The sequence below is a fragment of the Apteryx mantelli genome, chromosome 13 (assembly GCF_036417845.1).
Source record: "Apteryx mantelli isolate bAptMan1 chromosome 13, bAptMan1.hap1, whole genome shotgun sequence".
Taxonomy (NCBI): domain Eukaryota; kingdom Metazoa; phylum Chordata; class Aves; order Apterygiformes; family Apterygidae; genus Apteryx; species Apteryx mantelli.
This window is the reverse complement of record NC_089990.1, coordinates 25,530,799-25,556,352: the sequence shown is the minus strand read 5'-3', so window position 1 is coordinate 25,556,352 and position 25,554 is coordinate 25,530,799. Positions and strand designations below refer to the sequence as shown.

Sequence of the window (25,554 nt, the reverse complement as noted above, 5' to 3'; positions counted from 1 at the left end):
GCCCTGTGCCAGCCTTGACCCATCTACATCCCAGAAGAGCTTTGGTTTAGACCTGACATAGCAATGCCCCAGCCCTCTCCTATTAGTATTTTAGCTAACCTCTCCCTCTGAAAAGTGGCTAAATATGTCTCCACCTATGTGGAGATGTAGGAAACATCTGCCTGTTGGGGAAAGTAACATGCTGCACAACATAAACCAGTCACATCTCGCAGTCCACTGCAGCGGGCATTCAGCCACGGCCCTGAAGAGACTTGCATGGCCTATCACTCTACTGATACCACTTCACGCTGGCTCCAGCTTCTTGCATACCCATCGTGACCTGATGCATACATTTAGCGCTGTACCTTTTCAGAGGAATTTAGAAATGTTAAACTACACTAGCAGCTTCTTCTGAAGCATGCTGCCACCCTTCCCAGCCCAGGTGGCTAACAGCATGCGAGTGGTTTCGATTCTTCTCCCGACCAGGAAGCAGCTATTGAGCTGGAGGGGACAGATCCAAAGTAAAAATAACCACTGGGACTGACAATGTGTTTCTAACATAGCAACTTCCAGCTAGAGGAAAAAGCTCTCAAACACTGTCAGAGCCAGCCACTCTCACTCATCTGTCTGTTTCTCAGGCAGGAATGCAGGGAATTAGCAATAACTCCTGATTTCCTGGCTGCCTTTGAGAAGTTCTGTCTGCCCCACACCTAGCACCCTCAAAGTCTGCACGTGCCCTGAGACTGCCCGGTCCCCTCTCCCAGAGGGGATGGTGTGGAGCACGGGGTCCAACCCAGGGTGCAGGTGAGAAGGCGTCCTGCACGGCAGCAAGGCAGGGGCTGCCCCACGTCCCCGCTCAGCTGCCAGAAAACCACAGCCAGTGTGCTACAACTTTCTAGATGAATCAGCCAGCCCCAGTGGCAGGGGAAGAGGAAGGCTGACACTCGTGGGGAGGGAGGGCACAGTCACCTCAGAGACGGGGCTGTTGCACAGCTGGGATGACGTACAGGGCTGTCAGAGAGGTGACTCACTGGGAACCTGGGCTAGAAAGTGCTGCGGCGCTTAAGGAACCTGGTGCAGCTCCACGCACCATGGCTGAGGGCCAGGGAGGTGAGACTTTCACCCAAAAAGTTCCCCAGGGTGTCACTCACAGGGCTGGCAGCTCTGCCAGCCGCAATGGGTGCCAGGGTGCTGGACACCAGCGATTTCTCACCTATTCCCAAACCCTGCTTGAATCTTTTGATTTATCCCCCAGAGCTCAGATCCGCTGGTCCTGGCCCCTACAACACAAAGGTAAAATGCTGCCAGACACTGAGGAAGCAGGGCTTCACCTCACTGTCATAGCTGCAGGCGCAGCCTCGCCAATATATCCAAGAGGACAACCCCAGGGCAGGGTTACTCAAAAGGAGGTTGCCCCAGTTGTGGTAGATGAAATCAGAAAACTACTTTGCAGTTGCTAAAGTCTGAGCCTGTCCCCAGGCAACGGCAACAGAAATACACAAACCAGCCAAAGGCAAAATTTCCTCCCAGGGAAGCCCCAAGTTTTCCTGTCAGCTTTCCCAGATACTACTTAAACAAAGCTGCACTGATTTTGTAATACAGAAACAATAAGGCATGGAAGAGACTTTCCCGTAATAAATTAGTCATTTAAAAACAGTTCCAGTGCACAATCAGTATTTCCAGAGCCATGCCAGACAAGTAAAAAAAAAAAAAAACCCCTCTTTAATATAATGGAAAAAGTTTATATATAAAAATATATATTTGTTTAAGTATATATACATATATACATAAAAACATACACATATACATACACAAACACATATATATATGTATATATACGAAGGACGAAAAACCAACAGGGAAATTCAAATGATGCTGACCTCACTGTCTTTCTATGGAAGTCAGTCCCAGAGCATGCTTGTGCCTGTCTGCCTGGGAATCTTGGCCCAGCCCCAGGCCCAAAGAGGCACACACATGTCTGAGCAGGCAGTCCATCACAGTTGGGTCAGCTTTGGGTAACGCTTCTTGCTCCACTGGAGCTATTCATTAATGCTGCAATCTGGCTCCTGACGGCAGGCGTGCATCAGGCGTGCATCCGGGAGAGCCCTGCTCTCTTGTTACACTCCTACTTTACCCTAGGGCTCATCGGTGACCAGGGGATGTATCTCATAGCCGGAGGATGTGGTTGCCTGCAGGATGTCGAGGGGTGAATAGGGCACTTCACAGGAACTGGGGAGAGGAACACCTTGCCAGCCCAGTGTTGCCTGGTCCAAGTCACTCTGCTGTGTGTCTCTGTCACCTAACTCTGGCTTGGCCCCATGGCCATGCAGGTGACAGAGAGCAGGGAAGAGCTGGTCTCTGTCCTCCTCGTCAGCTGGCAGCTTCACAGAGCTGAGCGGTACCCAGGACTGGCAGCAGGGTTCTGTCATGCCAAGGCTCTCCTTTAGGTCCTCTTGGCTGAAACTTGTGCCTTGTGGAGTCAGAGAGATGCTGCTGCCTGTTCCCAAGAGTGGGCATTGGCATTTAGAATAAAGCTGGAGGTGCAAGGAAAGCCACATCTCAGATGTCTGGTAGTCTTCGTCACCCCTGTAACTGTCATCATTCAGTTCCACCAGCACAGGCTGCTCCAGACATGCCCATGAGCCACTGGGCAGCTGGGCTGGCAAAGCCGACACATCATCCCCTTCCCTGCCCTCCTCCAGCCCCTCCAGGGGTGAGGAGGCCCCAGAGTCCAAGACATGCTCCAGCTGGCTGGGGGCAAAGGACAGGGCCTCGCTTTCGGGCCAGTCTGGCCTAAATCCATTGGCACAGTAGCCAGCCATCTCCTGGGAAAAGCTTTCTCCAAAGAACAGCTGGACTTGGGGCTTTTTCTGCTCAGCTGCAGATGATCCATGGGAGGGAAGCACAACCAGTGAGATCAAAGTGGATGAGTCCCCCTCAAGTTCAAGGGTGGGCACCCTGATGTTCAGAGTCAGCTCTTCATTTAAAATAGCCTGCCAGGAAACAAGCAACAAACCAATCAGTCTGAGATTACTGAAACTTCCACCAGCCCTGTGGTGACAGACTGCCAAGCCCAGTGAAGGCAGTGGTCCAGGACGGTCCATCTCCTGAGCTCAGACCGCAAGAGAAATGCACATAGGGCTCTGCTCTGTAGCTCATGGAGGCTCCAATGCCAGGAAGTAGCAGAGGTAGGCCACAGCAGTTATTAGTGTTGTTGTTTTTCAAACTACTTCCCAGGCATCAGATGCTGATTGAAGAGCTCTTATCTACTCAGAGACACAAGCAATCCCCACAGAGAAGCCAACCAGAACAGGAAAGCAAAGGGCCCTGTGACCGAACTGGGCCACGGTGAGTGGAAAAGCCTGTCAACTCCTCTCCATGTTGTCATGGAATGGTTCTTAGCTCACACAACTGGGCAAGCCATTTGCACACCTGGAGCACCAAAAGGCTGCTCAACCCAGGCTGCTGGCACCCCTAGGACTGGCACTGTCAGCACTGGGAAATGGGAACACGGGGAAGAACTGGATGTCAGGGAGAAAGGCTGTTCTGGTGACTGTTTCCACAGGGTTTTTCTCGTGGAAAGGAGATTTACAACCTAGTTCTGCTGACTCAGGACATTTAGTTGTCCGTTTGTATTAGCTCAACAGAACTGTAATCCTGTATGCACCTCCAAACTTTCTCTCAGTGCTGCATTTGATCCAAGGATAGAGCAGCCTGTTAAAGAGGCAAGGGGCTACGTCTCAGCAAGGCCACTGACCATCCCAGGATAGCATCCCCACTATTTTCTACTCTTCCTCCCTTCTTCCTCTCCAAGCTACTCCAGCTGGGAACACAGCCAAGCAAAGCCAATGGTCTCCAAAGCAGGAGGCTCCTAGTGCCATGGATCACGCTCCCAGGCCACATGCTGCCCAAGGCATACTTCTTCAGTGTGGCCTGTGGCTGCCTGATGCATCCATCAGCATCTCTTACAATGCAATATGAGGCCTGGGGTGATGATGGATCGAAGAGTAGGTGAGGTACTAGGGCACCAAGAGTTGGTACAAGATGTGGAGGGAAGGAAGTGCTGAGCTCCCTGAAAACATGGATAATCCTGGCTCAGTCATGGTGCATAGGAGGAGGAAGCTGGAGGAAGGTTGTTCACTCACAAGCGAGTTCGGGATGCGCGTCTCTGAGGGTCTCAGGAACACATACAGCCTGAGGAAGCAGAGCCCGGCCACAAACAGCACCAGCAAGACGGCACTCAGTACGGCGAGGAGGACCCAGGGAAAGTCTGCAGGGGGTCAGAACAGGTTGAGAGTTGGAGGGACCCCACTTGGCATCCCCAACAGTGTGCCCTAAGCCAGCTTTTCCCTGGGGGTCCCATGACAGGCTGGGATGATCCAAGCAGGAGGTGCAGGGCAAGCCAGAGTCAGATGGCAAGGGAGAATCTTCCCCTGAGAGAAGAAGAGGAGGGTCCTCACAGGGTCCTGCTAGGTCACCAAACCTGACCAGAATGGCCAGAGATCATGCGTCCCTCTCCCTCTGACACATGTCCATGTCCTGAACCAGGGCCCTGAGATGGAAGTACAGCAGCTGAGACAGCTAGAGAGCTCTTACCTCCAGGGGTGGCTGATGTTGTGATGCACTGTGCAGCCTCCCTGCTCTGCTCCCTGGGCATGCCCACCGTCACAGTCCGGACACAGTATTGGGTGCTTGGTTTCAAGTACCTGAACATGCAAGAGGCTTCCTTGCCCCTCTGTTCACAGGGCACCTGGAAGCAGAGGGGGATGTTTGGCTAAGGGGGCCTGGCAATACCTCCCCCAGGGCCAGGGGATATCTGTGTACTGCTCTGCTCCTTGACATTGGGAAATGCAGGCAGAGATGGGAAGCAGCATGTCCGTCAGCCTCGATATCATGGGACCAGCATCGAGCGCAGACCCTACTGTCCCACTTCCCAGCATCTTCAGGATTTGTTTCTTCACCCCAGGAGCCCTTTAGTGGCTGGCACAGGTTCCAAAGCACATTTGTTTTTTTATAGTCAATGCATGCTTTCATCCTAACAGGTATTGTTACAGTTCTTTTCTTATTCATGTAGTCTAGAAGAGGAAAGGGGTCTCCCCCCAGACCAAGTTTCATATCTCCAGCTCCCCAGCCCTGCACACCAGAAAAGCCAGTGGCCTGGCCCACCCCATTGCCCGTGAGGGCATCTCTCTCCCAGCAGAAGGCATTGCTGTGGCAGGATGGGTGGCTGAACTACCTGCCTGACCCCCACAACTTTGTGAGGATTGTCAGTCTGATACCCAGATGCTGCCAAGACAATGCATCCAGAGGAGGACTCAAAAGCATCTTTCCAAAAGCTCCATTTTGCTGCATCAGAAAAGCTTTTGCAAATCCTGTGCCCTCCAAACCTTGCCTGTCCCTGCCACATTGTTGGGAAGCCCTTTTCTCCCCAGCACATACTTGCTGGATGAATACATCCTTTTCATAAAGGTTCAGCCGGTACCACAGTTTCCGCAGCACTTTGTTGATGGGCTTGTAAGAGCCATTTTTACTTTGGTATGGAGTGAGTGGCATGATGATTTTTATGCTAAGGATGTGACCCTGGAGCAGCCAGGACAGCTCGGGAGGACCGACAACTGCTGTAGAAAATAGAAGAGGGGAGGGAGGGAAAAACCTTTCAAAACACGGGACAGTCATCTCATTTGTCTAGAAATGATGCTTTTCTGTTGATCGTCCCAGTGCTAGTACAAAGATGTTTCTTCAGGCAAGTCTAACCTGATGGCACCTCATGCTATGAAACCATCTTTAGAAACTGCAGCAACCAGGTGTTTCTGATAGCTACGGCTGCTTCTGCCTCCTCTGGTAACACCAGCACAGTCCATGTTAAACCTACTAGTGCTTCCGGCTCCCTTCTGCTAATCATTGCACATTCAGTTCATGTGACAACCCTGTATGAGACAGGTTAGGGGAAGGCTATGCTGTTTGGACAGGAGACTGCTCTAGCCAGCCTGCGATAGAGAAGAGACGTGTACTCACAGCTTGCTTCCCTGCATACATATCATCTCACAAACACATCAGTCAGGGTAAAGACAGTGCTGTAGGGGATGTTCCTGCCTTAACCATCCTGCACCAGCTTTAACTTGCCTGAACAAAAATGCCCTCGCACAGCACCTCTCAGATCCATGACAGGGACAAATGGGGGATGCTTTTAAGAGGGAAGCCTGGAAGGGCATGTCAATGTGCTCTCCAGAGACTCAGATTATCACAACACCTTGTTCTCAACATTTCCTGGGGAGCTGGTGCTGACAGCCAGGGTCAAGGATGGCTGCCCTAGCATGCACATGAGACCTGGTTCTTGCCTACATGCTTCCAGTCCAGAGCCTAAGTGGGTGAGAGCAAGCCCCAGATGACTGCAAACTTGGAAGAAAAGTAAGAGGGCAGATATAAAGCCCTTCTCTTCCTGCTCGTTCATCTCCAGTTCTAGGCACTGGTAGTTCTTGGACTTCTGAGCTGACTTTTGTGTGGGGTGGAGAGAAGGGGTCACTGCAGAATTTAATCCCTCTCCTAGGATCCCTCATGCTGGTGAGACAGCTCGCTAACCCTCTTGTCCCTCACTTAACCTGCTAAGACCACCAAAATTGCTCTGTGATGCAGACTGGGACCCTGGATCTGAACCTAGGCCTGGATCCACAGCTCTTTCATCATCCCTTTGGGCACCATGAAGCCCACCCTACAATAAGAGAAACCTTTATTGGATCAAAGATAAGGGCTCTCCACACTGTTGTGCACAACATCTGGGCACAGGGTCTATTTTGGGGTTCCCAAGCCTCAGACTTGGGAACATGGACACACTGGAGGGAGCCCAGCGGATGCCCCTGGGCTGTTTGGGGGCTGGAGCACAGAGGGTACAAGGAGAAGCTAAGGGCACTGGATGTGTTCAGCTCAGAGGAGAGAAGGCACGGGGAGATGTTACTGCTGCCTGCAATTGCCCAACAGCAGGGTGGAAAGAGGATGGAGTCAGACCCTTCCCAGAGGTGCCTAGGGACAGAGGCAACAGCACAAGCTGCAGCCAGAGAAATTCTGATTGATTATATATTTTTTTCCCCCATAAAGATGGTCAAACACTGGTACAGGGACTCAGAGGGGTGCAGGAATCTGCATCCTTGGAGATCATCTCTGCTTGACTAGACGAGACTTTGAGCAACCTGCTCTAACTGGACTTGCTTTGAGCAAATGAAGGCCCTCCACTTCATTTCCAGTCTCATAGAAACTCTGGGGACTCCCAGAGTTCTCCTCCCACTGTCTCTCTTCCCTAGTCCCCTTGTTGCTCACATAGCCCTAGTGCAATGCAGTCCTTTTCCAGCAGTTATGCTCATATCCCTTTCTTCTGATCAAGCTTCACTTTTCCCATCAGTATCAACCTCTCCAAGGGCCCCATCCACCCCATCAGCTCCCTCAAAAGAGCAGGAATCCAGCTGGAGGAGTTCCCAGGTCCTTACTGTCTCTGTATGGCTGCAGTTCACTAGAAGAGACCCACTTGGACAGTTTGTCTCCATCCACCGCTCTCACTCTTGCCCAGTAGATATCATGGATATCTTCAAAATATAGCTCACAAGTCCAGGACGAGCTGCTGCTGTTCCCCCAACAGGTATCTGCCTTGGTCCAGGGAGAAGTTCTGCCCATGGAAAGAATGCAGTGAGAAGGTGCCAAAAAGGGGAAAAACTACTACCTACGCATTGCGAATCTGATGAAGCAGAGTCGGTCAGAGAACACGGATAATGCAGCCCAGGACACTGTTAGCAAACAAGAGTGTTGCTCTTGGGTTGAGGGAGGTGATTATTCGGCACTGATGAGACCACATCTGGAGTGCTGTGTCCAGTTCTGGGCTCCCCAGGATGAGAGAGGCATGGACTTATTGGAGCAAGTTCAGCAAAGGGCCACAAAGACGATTAAGGGATTGGAGCATCTCTCATATGAGCAGAGGCTCAGAGAGCTAGGACTCTTTAGCTTGGAGAGAAGAAGGCTCAGGGGGATCTTATCAATGTGTATGAATATCTGATGGGAGGGTGTCAAGAGAATGGGGCCAGCCTCTTCTCAGTGGTGTCCAGTGACAGGATAAGAGGCAATGGGTACAAACCGAAACACAGGAAATTCCATCTGAACATAAGGAAAAAAACACTTTTTTTTACTGTGAAGGTGGTCAAAAAAGGGAAAAGGTTGCCTAGGCAGGTTGTGGAGTCTCCATCCTTGGGGATATTCAAAACCTGACTGGACATAGTCCTGAGCAACCTGCTCTAGGTGGCCCTGCTTGAGCAGAGGACTTGAGTTAGATGATATCCAGAGGTCCCTTCTAGCCTCAACTATTCTGTTATTCTATGAAATTTGCTTTAGGAAAACAGTCCTCTGGCTAACAAAACGCCCCCAACTTCCTCCTCACACAACCCTCTGCTAGGATGCTCAGGCCTCAGAGAGGAATCAACCATAAGTATCTGATGACAGATGATCAGCCAGTGAGCACATCTAGGCAGTGAGAGAGGCATAGGAAGCCCCCAGTGGGCAGGCCAGGACTTAGAGGCAGTGGGGATGAAAACACCCCCACCTCCTTCCTCCCCAGTTCCATACATACCGTCTACTCTTCCACTCGACCTGGTACCTGGCACTGCTGGGCGAGTGAGGGTCTGGCTCCCACATCAGGCAAGTGTGGAAGTTTTTTGCCACTAGTGTCACATTCTGTGGAGGAAATGGCATGCCTGGGGGAGCGGGGGAAAGGGGTGTAAAGGCAAAGGAAGGCAACATTGCTCTGCTTCGGGATGGCCCACAGAGAGATACATGCTCACCCTTCTGCCACCTAAGTGGGACCTGCTGGTGTTCAAGCAGGGTGCTGTTGCCTGGCCCTTTCCTCCTTCGCTTTTCACCACTGTCCCATGTTAACCCACCTTGTGGCCACATTGCACAGATCTCACTGCTTTGTGCAGGAGCCATGGGCCCATGCACACCTGACAGCCCTGCAACTTCAGTCCTGAACAGGTGAACACCAACTCCTTGGTGCTCTCCAGCAAGGGCTGGCTGGAAGCATGGCTCTCAGCATCTATGTTTTGGGAATCTCTCACATGACCCAACACACCCTGGAATATCCTATTTACAGTCCCTTGAAAAAGCACTGACACCCTGAGGCATTTGCTGCCCCCCCCAGCACCATTTGGCTGGTTATGGAGGTGCACAGGGAGCACAACTAGCCCAGGACTCTATCACCCACAGAATACATGAGGCATTCAGCTGGGTCCCCCACACATGAGGGAGAGGAGCCCAGCACAGGCTTTCCTAGTATTCCACCTCCCCTTTTTGAGTATCCCCAGTGCACGTTGATTTTGCCTGTGTGCCTGCCCCGCTGACTTTGCTCACTATCTCCATCTCTTCAATGAAACACCCACTTTGCCCCAGCAACAGGATTCTACCACACAACTCCTCCAATGGCATGTCTCTCAGGGCTGGGGAGCAGTATACTTCCCAAACCTCTCTCAGCTGCATGTGGAAGATAATCTGTCCTTGGAGGTTCTGAGATGGCAGAAAAGCCCAGCTGCATTTTTCAAGTCTGGTCCCCTCCTCTCTGCAAGTACCTTTTGTAGGTCTGAGAGCCATCCCCATGCTTTCTTCTCTACTGTAGACCTTGCAACCAAGGCCACAGTGAGGCAGTCAGGACTTTGCTCTTGGGCCAGGAAAAGGGCGCATGCGGCAGCTCCAGAACCGGACTTACCCCAGAGCAGGGTGCAGCTGGTGACAGACAGAAGCAAGCTCAGCACAGCACTCATGTTCCCAGCAGGCCACGTTCATTTGCCCCCAGCTCTACACTGGCATGCTGGAGCCCATGGTGAGAGGTGCGGATTATCTTAGCTGTTTTGCCACCTGGAAGCACAACAGATGACTGAAACCTGAGATTAGAGAAAACTTATTTTCCTAAGCCATGGCTTCAAGAGGAGGTGTTATGCCCTTTCCACAGCGAAGGATGCACATGACACCGTGCCGTAGGTGACTTGCGCATGGAGATTGTGTGCCTGGGTTGCAGACAGCCTTGCATGGTGGTGCCTGCTCTGGAGCAGCTGGAGGCCCTGTACTCCCACTGGGACCAGGGGAAGCAGTGCGAAGGCAGGTATCCTCAGGGCTGTGGTGACAGGGAGGGAGCACCAGCTGCAGTGGTGGCTGGTACCAAATCCAGCCAAGCGGTGCTCCCTTTGCTATCTGCAGTATCCTGCGATTCCTCACGCTGTTACTCAGTGGGGCACTCTGAGCTCGGATCAGCCATCTGCACACCCGCCATAGCAGGGATCCCCTGCCTCTTCTCAGCATCACAGGGCCTGGAAGGGAACCTGGTGGGAGAGCAGGCAGCTTTCCATCCCTCACACCACATGCAGCGAGGCCTCCCAGCTCTGCCCTGGCACCCGGCACACCTGAGCTGGCCTAACTCTGTGGCCATTTGCTGCAGGATGTGGTGTCTGCTGCTGGGTGCCTCTCACCTGAAAGGTGTCCTGGGCGAAGGGAGGAAGGGATCCCTTGCTGGGAAGCTGGGGCCTGGTCTGACACATCAGCAGTCCACCAGGCTGGCTGTCGATCAAGCCCCCACCTCTGCAGTGGTGCTGCCTTGTGCCACGCTCAGTCACTGTCATGCAAATTCAAAACAGCAGCATTAGAGTCTGTCGGATTAGTTTCTCCAAACAAGTCTCCCCTCTCTGCTGCTGACATGCATCAGTGCGGTATTGCCCTTGGTCACAGCGTGACACCTCTGCATGGTGGGACACATCCTGGGGGAAGCGTGGACTGGCCCTCTCCCTGTCTCACTCTCAAGGAGCAGCCCGAGAGCAGACACCCACATTTATCCGGTTCCCCACCATGTTTGGTCCCTCTCTAAAGTTAGCAATAAGTCACACTCCTGGTATCATTTACACATCCGCAGAGCGAGTAGTATTTGCAGAGAAAGCTCATGGCTTAAGGTTCACATCACCCTGGAGGTGACTCAGTGCTGCTTACCCACCCGCTCGCTAGGGATGGACATGCTTCTGCAGATGACTCACCACTGACGCAGCAGTGATACTGCCGCCCCGACCACCCTCAGCCCTCCCAAGAGCAGGAAAAGGTGCATCCACACACATCTGCTCCTTGACAGCTGTCTTGAGGTGCTCCCACAGGGCACCATGCCCTGAGGAAGGAGGCCTGCCTGCACAAGCCACAGAAGAGCTCCGGGACTATGGTCCTGCCTGGGATCCTGCGTCACAGCCACACACTGCACAAACCGAGAGGTGATACCAGGGCAATGCTGCAGCACATTATCATTTTGTTTCCTCATACCTATCTCCATTATATATTGGTATATAATGATACATATTATATACCATTTCCTGTCTCCAAAATCTGGGCAGTAGCTCCTTATCTTTGCCTCACTTCAGAGCCCAGCTCCTTGCGAATTTTCACCCCTCTCTTGCCAGCTCCTTAGAACATTTCTAGGTGGCATGGAGGTACCTTGTTCTCCAGGAAGAGCTGGGCAAGGGCTTCGTTTGCAGTTGCCAATTCTGACTTCCTTGGTCATGGAGACATGTTTCCTCCAGCAAATGAGGGGAGCCCAGGGCCATTTCCAGGGGCAGAAGGGTGGGAGCATTTCCTCACGCCATTGGGCTTATTCTCAGTGACTTGCCTCCCACTCTTTTCGTCTTATATTGACTCCACATCAACAGCATTACCAGATCAACGTTATTACTGCAATTGGCTTTGCAAGTGCATATATAATGCTTTCGCCAGTGCGTGGCTAAAACTTTCCAATATCATAAGCAAGGGCGGCTTTGCTTTCTACAGTCGACAGCCAGGGCAGCGGCTTTCCTGCACACAATGCAGCTTCTCCTGTTAGCACAGCAGCAACCCACCCACTTGGGGCTGCCAAACCACCTCCCTTTCTTCCTGGCCTCACCCCAGTCCTGCCACACCTGATCACCATCCAGAAGGTGTTTTCTGCCCCTTACAACTGTTCAGAGCTGAAAACAAGGAGAAGCAGCCAGTGACCCAGGACAGGTGACTGGAAGCTACGGTCAACAGCTCTGATCCAAGGTGAGACCTCCAAGAGGCCAGAGCTGCTGAAGGATGGACAGCTGGTGGGCAGCTGCTTTTGCACCTTCATGACCCCAACCAGGACCATGCAGATGCAGCTGAAGGTGACAGTTGGGTTGCTAAACCCAAGGCACAGGGAGCAGCTCAAATCAAGGTGCAGACTTAACAGTGCCACAGAGGGCAGTTTTACCACTCAACGCTACCTCTGAAGTTCGCACAAGCCCTCCCAGCCCCTTCAGCAGGCTTTGTAAGGGGCCCCGGAGCAGGCAGCACGAGTTTCCCCTGGGAGAGGGGGGCCTGTGTCCCACAGGTGGGCTGGCCTGAAGGCAGCAGGAGACAGCCTGACCGCGGGCCACACCACGGCCCTGCCGCCGGTGCTAAGGGCCACGCTGCCACCGGCTGCACTGTGCCTGGCCAGCAGGCAGTCACATGTGGCCGCTGGGCCACGAGCACACACACCCTCCCCAGGTCGCTCTGCACGCCTTGGCCCGATCAAAACAGGTGCTGCCTCTCCTTCCTTGCTCCTCTTCCTTGATGCTTGGGGCTATTATCAGAGCCTCCTGAAAGTCACCTAAAAACCCTCCTTCCAGTCCACAGGGACACTGCAAGCCCAAGGCTGTTACTGCGACCTGCAGAGACGTGGAGCAGCAAGTAAATTCCCTGGTGAGATGAAGGCTCTCCACCCCCTCCCAGGCTCCGCTGCCTGAGCAGGGGAGGGAGGATGACTCGGAGGGGCAAGCGGCTTCCCACCCCGCAGGGTGGCCCCTTGCCCTTCAGCAGACGCGGTCGCTGTCTGCCTTTGCCAGCAGATGAGGGACAAGCAGAACGCCGCACCCTGCCTTGCGTAGCGACACATTCTTCAGGCTTGGACACACCTTGCGGCAGGGGCAGCAGGCACGCCGCCAAGCTTACGCTGCCCGAAGGTCTCGGGCTGCCCAGCCTGAGGTTGAAGTCCTGCAGGGATTTCTGCTCCCGCCCGCAGCCAGACCCCCCAGAGCCGAGACCCTGCGAGGGACTGGGATGAGGCTGGCCCCGTGCCCCAGAACGGCTCTGGGGGCACCAGCAGGATGCAGCCTCTGCTCCCTGGGACCAAGGCACCCCAGAGGGGGCTGCAGCAGGCCCAGCGGCATGACCAGCTGCAGAGCAAAGTGGCAAGGAAGGCCGGGGCGACCCCAGCTTGGGGCAGCCAGTCCTTTGCCCTATGCTTCTGGCAGCCTATGGTGCCTTCCAGGGCAGCTGCCACTCTACGGACCAAGGCACAGCAGCTTCTGTAGTGTCCCAGATGTTTTGCCCCAAGGGAGAGCCGGGATGGCCAGGGGGGTGGCAGCGGCACACACCTTCGTGACCACGCGGCACTACCTCCACCTGCTATCGAGGAAGGGGCCCCCAAACCCCATAGAACTGAGGAGCATTTAAGCCCAGAGAGGAAGTTTCTCCTTAAAAACATTGGTTAGTAGCTACCCCATATGCTAAAACTGCAGTGATTAACCCCCCACTCCTCCCCGCATTATTTCTTTCACCAGCTTCCCCCATTGCCATGCTGTGCAAAAGTATAAAGAGTCCCTCCTCCTTTCAGCCACGCAGTTATTCATTTGGCCCCTGCCGTGATGGGAACACATTACAGTGAACACGGCAGTGCAATCTGAGCCCACCACAGTCTATTAAACACAGGCACAGACAGCCCTTTAGCTCAGAAATCCAGAGTCAGGTTACAAGAGGCTCCGAGAGTATTTGGTGGAAGTGTAATTAGCTATCTGCCTGGCTCTTATGCTCCCTCCAAGGCACCTGCCATGGGTCATGGTGGGGCAGGGCATCATGGGGCTGGACAGACCTTAAGCCAGCCTAGCAGAACCAGTTTTGAGTTAACAGCAACACCTTTGACTCACTGGAATCAAGGCATCAATGCCAACCTCTTTGTCCCACGCTCCCAGGCTTCCCATGGCCAGCACGCTAGCCCGCTGCAGGGAGTGGTCTCCTCCACCAGGATGCACCAGGGATGCCTACACTTGCACTACAGCCCTCTCCCGCAGCCTGCCCTCCTCTTTCTCCCTTACCTGCGAAGAGGTCGGTCCTGTCTTGCCACCAGCTGCGCAGCCTGACTGTTCTCAGAGGGCTGCAAGGGACGTCCCACTCACCTGCTCGCAGCACAACACGTGATTTTACTTTGGTGGTTCATACCCTTTTTCCTGGGTCTGGTTTCTTTTTTCTTGCTTCCTTGTTGACTGTGTCATCTTGTTACAGACTGCCACCAAGCTCAGCACTCACTTAGTGGGCTCAGCAGTGCCCTCTGCAAGCAGTGAAAGACACAGCCTCACTTGAATGTGTTGGCTGTTTCCAGTTTTACTACTAAGCAGACATATCTCTCTGCAAGGATGACCAGCGGCCAGAGGGCCACAGCCCTGGGAACAGAAAGCAACAGCACGGCCAAACATCAGGGAATCTGTCAGGACTACCCTGTGCCAGCCCATGCATGGCAGCAATAGATGTGAACCAGGATGCCTTCAGAAAGTCAATGTCTTCCTAGGAACAGGTTTTATCCTCTTAACCATCTGCATCCCAAGCTTGATGTACAGACCTGCAGAGGTCTTCTGGATGGGACTCACAAAGTGACCACAGCACTCTGCTCCCCACCTCTGGCCAGAGGTAGCCTTGCACAGCCACAACATTTGGGGTGTCACATCTGCTCAGTTGCATTGCTGCTCTGCCCTAGAAACAACTGCTTCAGCAGAACCAAAAGAAACACATGCACGGCTCAGCAATGCCTTGTGAAGCCAAGCCTTGCTGAGAACAGAGGCAGCAGCACAGCAGCCTAACAAGGAGAGCAGAAGTACCAGGAACCATGCTTTCCGAAAGCATAATGCTGTACAGCTGCTGCACGCGGTGGGCTGAGAAGCAACTGCACCCTAATTTGGGTTTCTTTGGCACATTGTTACTAACACAGCGACCAAACTTGGTACCACCAAAGGAGCTTGACAACTCCCTTCTATTGTGCCAGAAACAAAACACAGACACCTCAAATACAGTCACTTTAAAGCAAGAGCCTGGCAGTGGTTGAGTGTGACCCTGAGAGCAGATACCTGTGCCTTTGCTGCTGTCCCCACACTGTCAAGACAGCAGAGCAGCATTTGGCAGCCCATACTCTAGGCTCAGCCTGCAGGAAAAGTCTCAATGCACTTCACTATGTGAGCACAGATGGGCAGTGGTACAAGCAGGATCACAATGTGGGAAGCACGCAGGAGAGCATGGCTGCAGCACAGGCCTTCAAGAACAAGGACACAGAGATGGCAGCAGACTGGACGGATAGACTCTTTAATATCATCTTCATTATGTACATCTTGCACACGTTCACTGCCCCCCTGAAATGGCCAGCAGCCTGCATTTCTGCATACATTCATTTACAGGGGGGGAGAGAGGCCAGACAGCAGAAGTCAGGAGCTGCTGACATCTCAGGAGGTTGGGCAGCAGGAGCAGGGGAAGCCCATTAACCTGGGTGACCACAAACATCCAGCCCACTGGGGTGGAAGGGGATGAAAAAATGGGCAGGAGATGCTTTAGCCATCTCAGCACACAGAGTAGCATTTAAAGAGCTCTGCCAGTGCTGTCAAAGGCTTAGAAGAGCACCTCTCTCCCAAAAAAGCTCTTCCTCCCTTGCCCAGGCTTACAAGACCAGCTCCCTCTCAGAAAAGCTCTTCCTCCCTTGACCATTAGCTCCGCTCCAGACAGAGCACAAAGGACAGAGCCAAGCATGCTGTTCACCCCACAAAAGAGCTGGAGTGAGAAAGAGATAGATCATAAAGCTGCCAACAGCTACACTTTCAGCATCAGCAGCCCCTCTCCTCCTGGTTATGGTGTGGGAGAAAAACCCTTTGCCCTCTCTAAGCCCAGCGGGGCTGCAGGGACCAGCAAGCCTCTGGTGCAGAAAGGCCACTGGCATGCGATCTCAGCCACATGAGTAGGGAGACACAAAGGAGAAAGAATGAATGTGCCCACGAGAGTCCCAGCATGGTGCTGGGAGGTTGTCCCCAAGCAGTCCAACAGCACCCAAGCCCTGCCAGACCCCTCTCTCTAGCCTTTACCCAGCATCTTTAAAGCAGCAAGCGTTACAGAGAAAGAGTGGTCTCCATGCCTAGGGAAACATCAGTGCCTGCCCCAGACAGGACATGGGCTGTCTGCTCAGAGTGCAGGGCATCAGGGGCTCCTAAGGGACCACAGGGAGGGCAGGTCTCTCCTCTCACAGATGGTGCTGGGGGAGGAGACAGCTCCAGTGGGAACGCTGAGGTTTCCCCACATCCCTGCACTGCTCACAGGGTGGAGACATGGGGCTGGCCAGCTTCTCCCTGTGTGGAGGGAGCAAGTAGTGCTGTGACGATATCGGATATCAGCACCTGTAGACAGCCTTTGTGAACACAACCATCTGTGTCTCTGCCTCCTTGGAGTCCTGGGAACCCATGCTAGGCTTTCCCAGGGAATACCCATCCTCCAAAGGCCTTCTCCAGATACCGGGCTACTGTCAGCGTCAAGTGGTCATTGTAGGCAGCTGCAACCAGCTGGATGCCAAGCGGCAGGCCCTCGCTGCTCAGGCCTAGCGGGCACTGTGTCACAGGCAAGCCCAGGACGTTGAAGATAGCTGGAAGAGAGAAGGTTGCATCAGAACAGACACTGGGCACAGCAATCAGTTATGCACAGGATAGGACACTCCCTGACTCCTCAGAGAAAGTTCTCCCACCAGATAGGTAACTGTTATCCCACACAGCTCTGGGCTGCTGGAAGCAGGTCCTCTCCACGGGGGTACAGTCAAATCACGCAACTACCAAGCAGCACAGAGAGATACAACAACAAAGAGAAGCTGCTGGCCAGAGGTTCCCAAGTGCAATCCTATCAGCACCATTCCACCAGTGCCAGCATCACAGATGAAAACTATAATGACAAGTGATGATACGCTCACAGGGCACTTGCCATGGCATGCCAAGATCTGCTTCAGAACATTGCTGCTGTAGGTGCCATCCCTACGTTACTCCAAAACCAGACAGCATTGCAGTGTGGTGCTGAGATCAAGTTGCTCAAGAGCCAGGAAAGCCACATAAAGAGCCCCAGACTGTCAATCCCAGTACCTCAGGACACCTGGCAACCCTTGGATGCCTGCTAAAACACTGTGCCAGCTGTAACAGCTTAACACATCCCTTCAGGACAGGGTGTACCAGGGAAGCTAGGCCAAGTTTCTCTATAAGGGTGGCCCCCTTAGAGCTAAGACACATCAACCAAACCTGTCCCACTGCAGACAGCAGGCATAAACGCCACACAGTTTTAAAGCATGACAATAATTCTTGCCTGATGTTCTGGAGCAGTGAGACACCTAGCTGCTATGCGAAGTCCACTACTAGTGACACAAATACTCCAGTTAAAATATGCTGGGAGTCCCCCCTGAACAGGTCTCCCCACCAACAGCTTCGTAGGCACGATGGCTCCAGAGAGCTCCCCCTACAGTCCGAGAGAGCCACAAAATGGCCCACAGCCGCCTGAGAGCCTGGCTGCTGCTGGCACAAGCACTGGGCATTACAAACCTCTGCACAAACTGCCACCTCTCTCCCTCACAGGGGAGTGAGTCAGTGCAAGCACGCACTGTTACAATAGGCAAGGGCACATCTGAGACCCCCTGTCTCAGAAGCCAGAGCAGCTCACCTGTGTAGGCAAAGTTGAAGGGCATGCACAAGGGAGAGTGATGCTTGGGAGCCACAGTGGGATGAGAAGGGTACAGGAGCACCCCATCTGGTCCCAGTAAGGTCTCCATCTCAGCCTGAAGGCTCTTCCCCATGCTCACCAGCTTGGCATTCCCACCAGGGTTGAGTTTCACCAGCTTCTCTGTCAACCCTAGGGCTACAGGGCAAGAGCACAAACAGGAATGCAGCATTACAGTGGAATGAATAAGAGACCCATATGTTACACCAGGCTAGAAAGCACATTATGAAGGCATACACAGCTTCCCCCACCTCTTAAAAGAGTTAAGGATGAGGCAGGGGAGTGACCCAGAAAGCCCTTCTCCCTCCAGGCCTGCCTGTTCCCAGAGCATATCTCCCCCTGCATGCAGTATGACAAGTCTTCTGCTACCTCTTTGCTAGGGTAAAGGCTTTCAGACTGCCTGACTAAGGCTTGGTTCTGCCACTTCAAGGAGTTTTTCCAGCCACTGGCTCATTTCACCTGGATTGAGCAGAAATGCCAGAGGTACTGTACTCCCACAGGCTCTCATGAACATAGATGTCCAGGCAGGAGGTGGCCACTTGGAACTTGGCACTTATTAGACAGCAGCAGCACTCGTATCGGGCACTAATATGGGTTCTCCACTGTGTGTAACATGGGTTAATCCCCAATGCTGCTAAGAAGCAATACACGTACAGACACCTGGCTAGCTCCCTTGAAGTTCCATCAGTTCTGGCAGAGCTCATAGCAAGGGGCAAACCCTGCCTGCAGCTCTATTATCCTCACTTTTCCTTCTCTGGAGATGTCCCATTCCTCTTTACTGAAAATCTGATCAACTCCCTCTCTCCCTAGAGCATGCACTTTCCTAGGACTTAAAGACATCAAGTATCATTACTAAAAAACAGTCTGAAGCTTCCCAGTACAAACCCTGGAGCCCCCTCATGAGGCAACGGAGGGACACTATTTTTTCTGTTCTCTCTGCAACAAATTGGAGAACAGAGCCCCCATTTAACAACTCACCCAGCCCTACCACCACTGCATGCCACTTGGCTCCTCACAGACTTACCAATGGCTGGGAAAGTATGGGAAGACATCCCCACAAGCCACTTCATCAACTCCCACAGTGGCCACACTGGCTTCCCATGATCCCCAAGCAGGTCTGTGAATAGCTGTGCCTCCTGCAATCACACACATCCCCTCATTCAGCAACAGCTTGCTGTGGTTAGCACGCAATGTTGAAGAGAGGACTGACAAACCACAGGTAAGTCTATGGCTGCTCAATTACCCTGATATGTTCTGATGAGAGAACAAATTTCCCCACAAAGTGGGTGAAGAGCAAACTATTCCCATTTTCAGATGGAAGGAGATGTCCATCACAAGCTTTATACAGCACTTGCACTAACCTAAAGAAGCAGCAGGAGAATCTCCTCCTGCCAGACATATCAAGAAAGGGACTCATCTCTGGGAAAAGAGAGTCCCCCTCATGGGCACCTTTCAAAATTCCTTATCTAAGATGACGCTATGAGAAATGCCCTGGATAATGTTTCCTGAGGGTATTTACCATTGTTACATGACTCCAGAGTCAGGAAAAAGGAGACAGAAGGGACCAGACATGCCCTCCTGTGATACAGTTCCTTAGAAAGCAGGGTTGGTTTGTTTATCACTGCTGTCTGCATGGCAAAAACACACTAGGTATACACCCAGGAGTTTATTTTTGCTATGAAATACTTCCATATGTGCACAGAGCATGGCATGGGAACTAAAAATTGAGGGGAAGCAGCTGGAACACAACAACTGACCTCACTGAATCAAAGCACATGGAGGGTTAAAAAAAAAAAAAAAAAAAAAATGCTGTCTGCTCCACAAGCCTGCTGGTAAAATGCTGCTAATCCACTGTTTGTCCTGGGCTCCTAATACATATTAATCCCAGCCTGCAACATGGCCCTGGCCTGAGGCACACAGCACAAAGGTAAGAGAACTAGGCAGAAAGCTGCCTGCTTGGCTGACTTAATATTAACTTGAGCAGAAAAGGCCAACATGCTAAAATGCTCTGTCCCTCCCTAAAATGTCTCACTCCTCTGCCAGGAGACACTTACCAAGGGAGAGGAGAATGTGTAGCTTTGGAAATAGATGAAAGAAGGAGAGCGGGGACAAAAGGAGCACAGAAGGCCTTCAGGCAGGTGTGGAAAGTCTACAGCTCTCCATGTCTGGCCCCAAAAGAGCTGACTCTTCTCTGCTACAACAGAGTTTGCAACTTGGCCCAGCTCTCTTACACACCTGCCCATCGCTGTCCTTGGAAGACATCATGGCTGACCAGATCTGGAAAGAATACTTCATTTTGTGGATTGCCACACGCTGAACTTGGATCCCCAGCTCACCTTCGAGGTGTTCCACCACCTAATGAAAAGAGGGGAAAGGGTTTACTTCTAAGAGGACGTGATGTTTTGCAGTGAGCGCATGCAAACCAGAGACAGGAAAGGCCTGCAGGCCAGAGTCTGCAGACTAGGCTTCCTTTGCTACTACGCAGCAGATATTGCACATCCTGCCAGCTCTCTGCTACATTTAGCAGCTGAAACTTCTTCCATTTGATAACGATGAGCTGTGATCTTCGAGGTCCCCAGAAATTCACCATGCAATCCCCAGCTAAGCGGAATTTGGATGCTCCAGAACAGCATCAAGAACAGCACAGAAGATTTTATAAGTCTCTTAAAAGTGTCGCTCATATGCCAGCACAGCGAAACACTCTAGTGTGCAACCACTGTGCTACCAAATGCTACCAAATGCAGTACCTGCAGTCAGGGCTCAAGCCCAATAGATCTCTTCCTTTGCATGACTAAAACTCAGACAGCAGTCTTGGGGGGAGTGCTAACACACAGCACTCCCTTCGCCATACAATGCATCCTCAGAAGGTCACCATAATACGAAGAAGAGAAGTTAAGAAAGCGAAAACACAGCTATTGCAATGGAAATTGGACCAAAAACTTTGGATGCCCCTCTAACACATGACCAGCACATAACTACTGCCAGCAAGGGCATTTGCAACTGCTCACAAGATTTTCACCTCATTTCTGCTGTTACGCAGAAACAAGAAAAAGATCTTTCCACATTTTTCCACTGCTAGGACATAAATGGGACTCAAGGCTGCCTAGACAGTGCCAGAGCCAGCAGCCCTCCAGCCCATCATCATATACAGGAGCCAGCCCCTGGCACACATGGAGCAGGTCACTTCATCCCCAAGTGACTCCTCGAACTGTTCTCCCCAGGTTTTATTTCCATGCTCATCCCAGTGACAGCCAACTGTCTAAATAACCTGTTCCAGTTCCCTCCTACCTTCTTTTGCACCTGCAAGATCTCCTTGTCCACAGGTGACACAAAAACGGACCCGCCATCATGATCCATGCAGTGAAATTTTATTTTCTCCAGTGACACCTTTTCATCCAGTTTCAGCCTGTGAAAGCAACAACACTGCTTACAAATCTGTTTCTTGCTCCTCCCTGGCTGCCAGAGCTGCTCACACTCTTGTTAATGAGAGATATGTGTCCCGAGGATAATCACAGTAGAAAGGGGAGTCTCTGAAGACACACGGAAATCTCAGTGCAGTCCACAACCCACCCACCTGCTTGCCCAATCAGCCCTAGGCCCCAGTAGTTCTGCCTATTTATTGCTATTGTCATAACTGTCAGAAAAATCCAGGTCTCTCAATATGCACCTGGTAATTACAGACCTTGGCCACGGCCAGGGTTAGGAATGCGGCTCAGCGCCATGCCACGGGAGCTGCGGGAGAAGTGAAAGTAACAACAGAGAAAGCAGCCACGTGCAGTGCAACGAGCCAGCAGAGAGACCACAGCAAGGAGCAGGATCTGCCTAGTCTGCCCCATCTCTGCTTTGCTCCTTACCGACACGTGCGCAAGTCACACTGCGGTACAAGGTCTACGCTGCAGCACTGGCAGGCTATCCCGCTCCTCTTCATCTCCTAGCCAGCCTGTCAGTGAACAGCAAGCCCACACGTGCCAAGGTGAGAGCTGCGCTGGGCTCTGCAGGGGCTGATGCTGTCTAAAGCAAGGTAGGGGGACCAGCAGGCAGGGAGCAATGACTGGTCAGACAAGGAGAGTGGCCCTCATGTCATCCAACTAGTAATGCTTCCCTGGACTTCACAGGGGCAGAGGAAAGGCATATTTTTCAATATGGGTCCTGTGATAAGGGAGAGGGGCATCAAACCAGGAGTTTTACTGCTCTCTCAGCATAAAGGACTTCTCAAGTGCACGAAGCTACCAAGAGACCAAACAGCCATAGGTCATGGTGGAGGATGAAAAACTAATTGTTCAGCAACAGGAAAGAGCACGCATAAAATCCAAAAGAAAGGCCAGCCTCAAGAGGGAAGGGACACGCTGACACTCAACCGAGGGACAGGCTGGGCTGTGCTCCTTTCCTCAAGTCTCACTTGCAAGGCAGGCATGGCTGATCAAGACAGCCTGCTCCTGTGAGCTGCTTAAACACTGGGTATATCGGTGGTGGGAAGGAAAGCTGCACGCCCTGCCTGCAAGGGTCCCACTGAGGCCTGAAGCAGACAAAATAAATCAGTAACAAGCAACTTGGGCTGCACAGACCTGACTTTTTAGACAAGCTATCATGTCCAAAAGGGAATGAATAAAAATGACCTGCTGCAATGGCCAGAATGTAGCTGAGACCAATGAAAGCATAAGAGCAACCTACTTTCTGACTCCAGGCCCAGCCATGACCCTCAACATAGGCTCCAAGTCCTCTGCATAACGGCACATGGGCCCCGTGCACAGGAAGTTGGTCCGCACCCCCCGAGCATTTGGGAACTGGCCGTCGTTGGGCACCACCCCTGCAAGCACAGAGGCACACGGGTTAGCCATCACGAGGTGAGCTGCATCTCCGCAAATACCATCTCAAGCCAGGGCAAGCCTTGCAAGGACACGGCCTTCCAGTGCAGAGGGAAGCTGTCGCTCAGGGAACTGCATGCAACGGTACCACATGGTAACATGCATAAGCGAAAAGAAGTAGAAGCACCCAGTTGGCACAGACAAGAACCCTGCCTCTTTCACTGCGCACAGTCATCAGAGTCTGATAACCACCCCCGACCGGGCTTGGAAGGGTGTCTTATGTCAACCCTCAGATAGTTGCCTATTGCCAGGAAAACACCCAAGCAACAGATACTGACCTTGGGAAAACATCCCACACTGAGAATGCAATACCATGTGCAACACACCTCCCGCCTCCCATGCATTTGACATTCTGCCATAAAATAACTTCCCATTGCTCAGGCCGGGCTGTGCTCATGCAGTGGACTTGTCCCATACAGGAATTTGCCTGTTCAGTTACAGCACTCCCACCACATCAAAAATTATGTGATGCAAACTAAGGAGTGTCCTGAACATGTTCCTTGCACAGCTCTCCCCATGTTTCATCTCAAGAACCTTCTGCTGAGAGGAGAAGATGCACAGTCCCCCCACCCCCACGCCTACTTTACCTGTAGTGGGTTTATGGCCAAAGACTCCATTGAAGAAGGCAGGCATCCGGATGCTGCCACCAATATCGGAGCCCACACCTATCACCGAGCAGGCAGCTGCCAGGACACAGCCCTCCCCACCTGCACAGGAGAAAAGAAAGCAAAAGCCAACAGGCTTGTAGCGCAGAACATCCAACAACGTAGGAGCATCTTGCTGCAGCCACTTCTATTCACATGCAGATGGGATGGGAGCCACCTCAGCTTTAGTGATGTCCAGGGTGCAGCTGGGCCACTCATGCCAAAGTGATTTTCCCTGTATAAGTGCCATAACAGCACTGCCATTCATATCCATAGGAAGACAGAGTGATCAAAGCAACGCCAGCTGTAACATCCAGAAGATACCAGGCAGCTGGACCTCTGCATCACCTACTGTATTGCCCAGGAAGCAAGTACGCGAGCTCTGCAGGGCTCCAGTGACAGGTTAATGCAGCAGGCAGAAGACTTGGGAACACTGTTCGCTTTCCTTGCTGCATTCATCTGCTCCCTGTGGAAGGTCATGCTAAGGCAAGGAGGCTCACCTGAGCTGCCGCCCACAATCCTTTGCAGGTCGTAAGGGTTGTTCGTGCGGCCGTAGACCCTGTTGCTGGATTCATACCACATGCACAGCTCGCTGCAGTTGGTCACACCCAGTGGGATCGCGCCCGCCTGCTTCAGTCGCGACACCACCGTGGCATCCGATGTGGCGATGACGTTGCGGCGGCTGACCAGGCCAGACGTATTGGGCATCCCTGTGGTGCCGGGATCGACAAATAGAGAGAGGAGTCAATGCCAGCTTCCCAGAGATCGTTCTCAGGGCAGCAGGCAACTCGTCTGCAAGGCTGGCTAACTTCTCCGGTACCTGTGCAAACTGCAAGGACTACTACCTCCTCCTCTGAGATCCTGCAACAAGCCCAGAGTGTCTGGGTGTTAAAAATGAAAACAGACACAATGTGCCTGGCTAAAGGGGGACACAGACTGGGGAAAGGGAAGCTGTTTCCCACCAAGCAGGCCTCACAGCTCCCCGCCAGCCTGAGAAGAGCTGGGGCAAGAGGGAGCAAGCTGCGATCCAAAAAGCTGGAGAGGAGCAAGCGCAAACCCACCGTGCAGAGAAAAGGCCTCCTTGACAGTGATGGGAACCCCCAAGAAGGGGAACTTCTCCTCCAGAGATTCATCAGCAGGGCCCTCTGAAAGCAGCTCGTCCACCTGCCGGGCTTCCTCCAGGGCCTCCTGGAACCTGTAAGGGAACAGCAGAAGGGGCAGCTGTGGTGCTTCTCTCCAGCCTCGACGGAGCTAGGAAGGACCAGAAGTCTCCGAAGGGTGGTCGTGATCCAGCTACAAGGCAAGAAGCAGTTCTCATCTATCACAGAGGTGAGCGCGGGCGAGCGATAATGGGGAACAGAGATGGAGGCACCAAAGATGCCCAATGGATTGTACAAGTGTAACTGTGTTCTAGAATGGAAAGGAACGCGCTCACAGTTGATACGTGAACTTCCCGGTGTGGCTCTCGGACGGTTTGACAGGGAGCTAGGTCTTGCCAAGCGCATCACGGCTATACAGAACATGGAGTCAGCGAGAAGAGACGAGCCTTCCCCAGCTCCCGGCCCCAGCACGCGCGACAGCCGCTCGCTGCCACGCTTCGACAGGCTGCTGTTGGTGGCTCGGGACACCGGCAGGTGGTCGGGGCAGCGGCCCCCCGCTCCCCCCCGCTCACCTGTCCTTAACGACCGCATTGGTGAGGGGGTTGACTTCTTTGATCCGCTCGATGTAAGCTTCAACCGCTTCAACGCACGTCACCTGCAGAGGGCCGAAGGGAGGCGAGGTGAGGGCTGGGCGGGGGGGGGGGGGGCCGGGCGCCCTGCCCCCGCGGGCGGCCCTCACCTGGCGGGCGCGGATGCGGCGCGCCAGCTGCCGCGCGGACAGCAGCAGCAGCGCGCGCCGCGGCGGCGGGACGGCGCGCAGCCCGGGGCCGCCGGGGGCCGCGGCGGGGGCCGCGGCGGCGGCGGCGCGCGCCGCCAGCGCCAGCAGCGCCAGGCAGGCGCGCGACACCAGGCGCAGCAGCAGCGCCAGGCACCGCTCCGCGCGCGACAGCGCCATGGCTCCCGGCGGCGGCGGCGGCGGCGGCACCCACAGTGCAGCGCGCCGGACCCTCTTCCTTCCTGCCTGCCCTCCCCCCCCCTCGCTCGCGGCCGCCTCGGCGGTGCCGCCCAGGGGCGGGGGCAGGCGCGGCCCCGCCCGCGGCGCGGCGCTTCTGAGGGGAGCCACGGGGCGCCGCGGCGGCGCCTTCCGCCGTCCCGGGGTGC

The 25,554-nt window shown here is 53.4% G+C and overlaps 2 protein-coding genes across 11 annotated transcripts; both read right to left on the bottom strand.

The window, feature by feature from the left end:
* Positions 1–1,683: 1,683 nt before the first annotated feature.
* LOC106497409 (interleukin-20 receptor subunit alpha-like) lies at positions 1,684–14,345 on the bottom strand. Of its 10 annotated transcripts, none has more exons than XM_013958351.2 (9): positions 14,103–14,345; positions 10,470–10,612; positions 9,713–10,322; positions 8,585–8,708; positions 7,458–7,633; positions 5,419–5,597; positions 4,576–4,729; positions 4,125–4,249; positions 1,684–2,972 (listed from the first exon to the last, which is right to left on the bottom strand). In XM_013958351.2, the coding sequence occupies exons 3-9, from the start codon at positions 9,765–9,767 to the stop codon at positions 2,115–2,117; spliced, it is 1,671 nt and encodes a 556-aa protein (XP_013813805.1). In that variant the 5' UTR covers positions 9,768–10,322; positions 10,470–10,612; positions 14,103–14,345; the 3' UTR covers positions 1,684–2,114. The 10 variants fall into 10 exon arrangements, with proteins under 10 accessions (XP_013813805.1, XP_013813803.1, XP_013813809.1 ...); XM_013958349.2 differs by having other exon boundaries at positions 9,713–9,861; XM_013958355.2 differs by lacking the exon at positions 8,585–8,708 and having other exon boundaries at positions 14,103–14,344.
* Positions 14,346–15,338: 993 nt separating this feature from the next.
* Positions 15,339–25,348, bottom strand: FAAH2 (fatty acid amide hydrolase 2). The gene is made up of 11 exons (XM_067304467.1): positions 25,133–25,348; positions 24,966–25,048; positions 24,355–24,488; positions 23,794–24,003; positions 23,237–23,356; positions 22,456–22,591; positions 21,073–21,190; positions 20,020–20,139; positions 18,809–18,920; positions 17,728–17,922; positions 15,339–16,675 (listed from the first exon to the last, which is right to left on the bottom strand). Exons 1-11 carry the CDS (start codon positions 25,346–25,348, stop codon positions 16,500–16,502), a joined length of 1,620 nt encoding a protein of 539 aa, XP_067160568.1. The 3' UTR covers positions 15,339–16,499.
* Between the last annotated feature and the right edge of the window lie 206 nt (positions 25,349–25,554).

Coding starts and splice junctions, on each gene's coding strand:
- LOC106497409 (XM_013958348.2), bottom strand. CDS start 8,940: ATGGCTCCTGCACAAAGCAGTGAGATCTGTGCAATGTGGCCACAAGGT. Junction 4,730..5,418: donor AGGATGTATTCATCCAGCAA/GTATGTGCTGGG, acceptor CTCTGCTTCCAG/GTGCCCTGTGAACAGAGGGG. Junction 2,973..4,124: donor CGCGCATCCCGAACTCGCTT/GTGAGTGAACAA, acceptor GTTTCCTGGCAG/GCTATTTTAAATGAAGAGCT.
- FAAH2 (XM_067304467.1), bottom strand. CDS start 25,348: ATGGCGCTGTCGCGCGCGGAGCGGTGCCTGGCGCTGCTGCTGCGCCTG. Junction 25,049..25,132: donor GCCGCATCCGCGCCCGCCAG/GTGAGGGCCGCC, acceptor GGCCCTCTGCAG/GTGACGTGCGTTGAAGCGGT. Junction 18,921..20,019: donor CCAAGGACAGCGATGGGCAG/GTGTGTAAGAGA, acceptor GTGTGATTGCAG/GAGGCACAGCTATTCACAGA.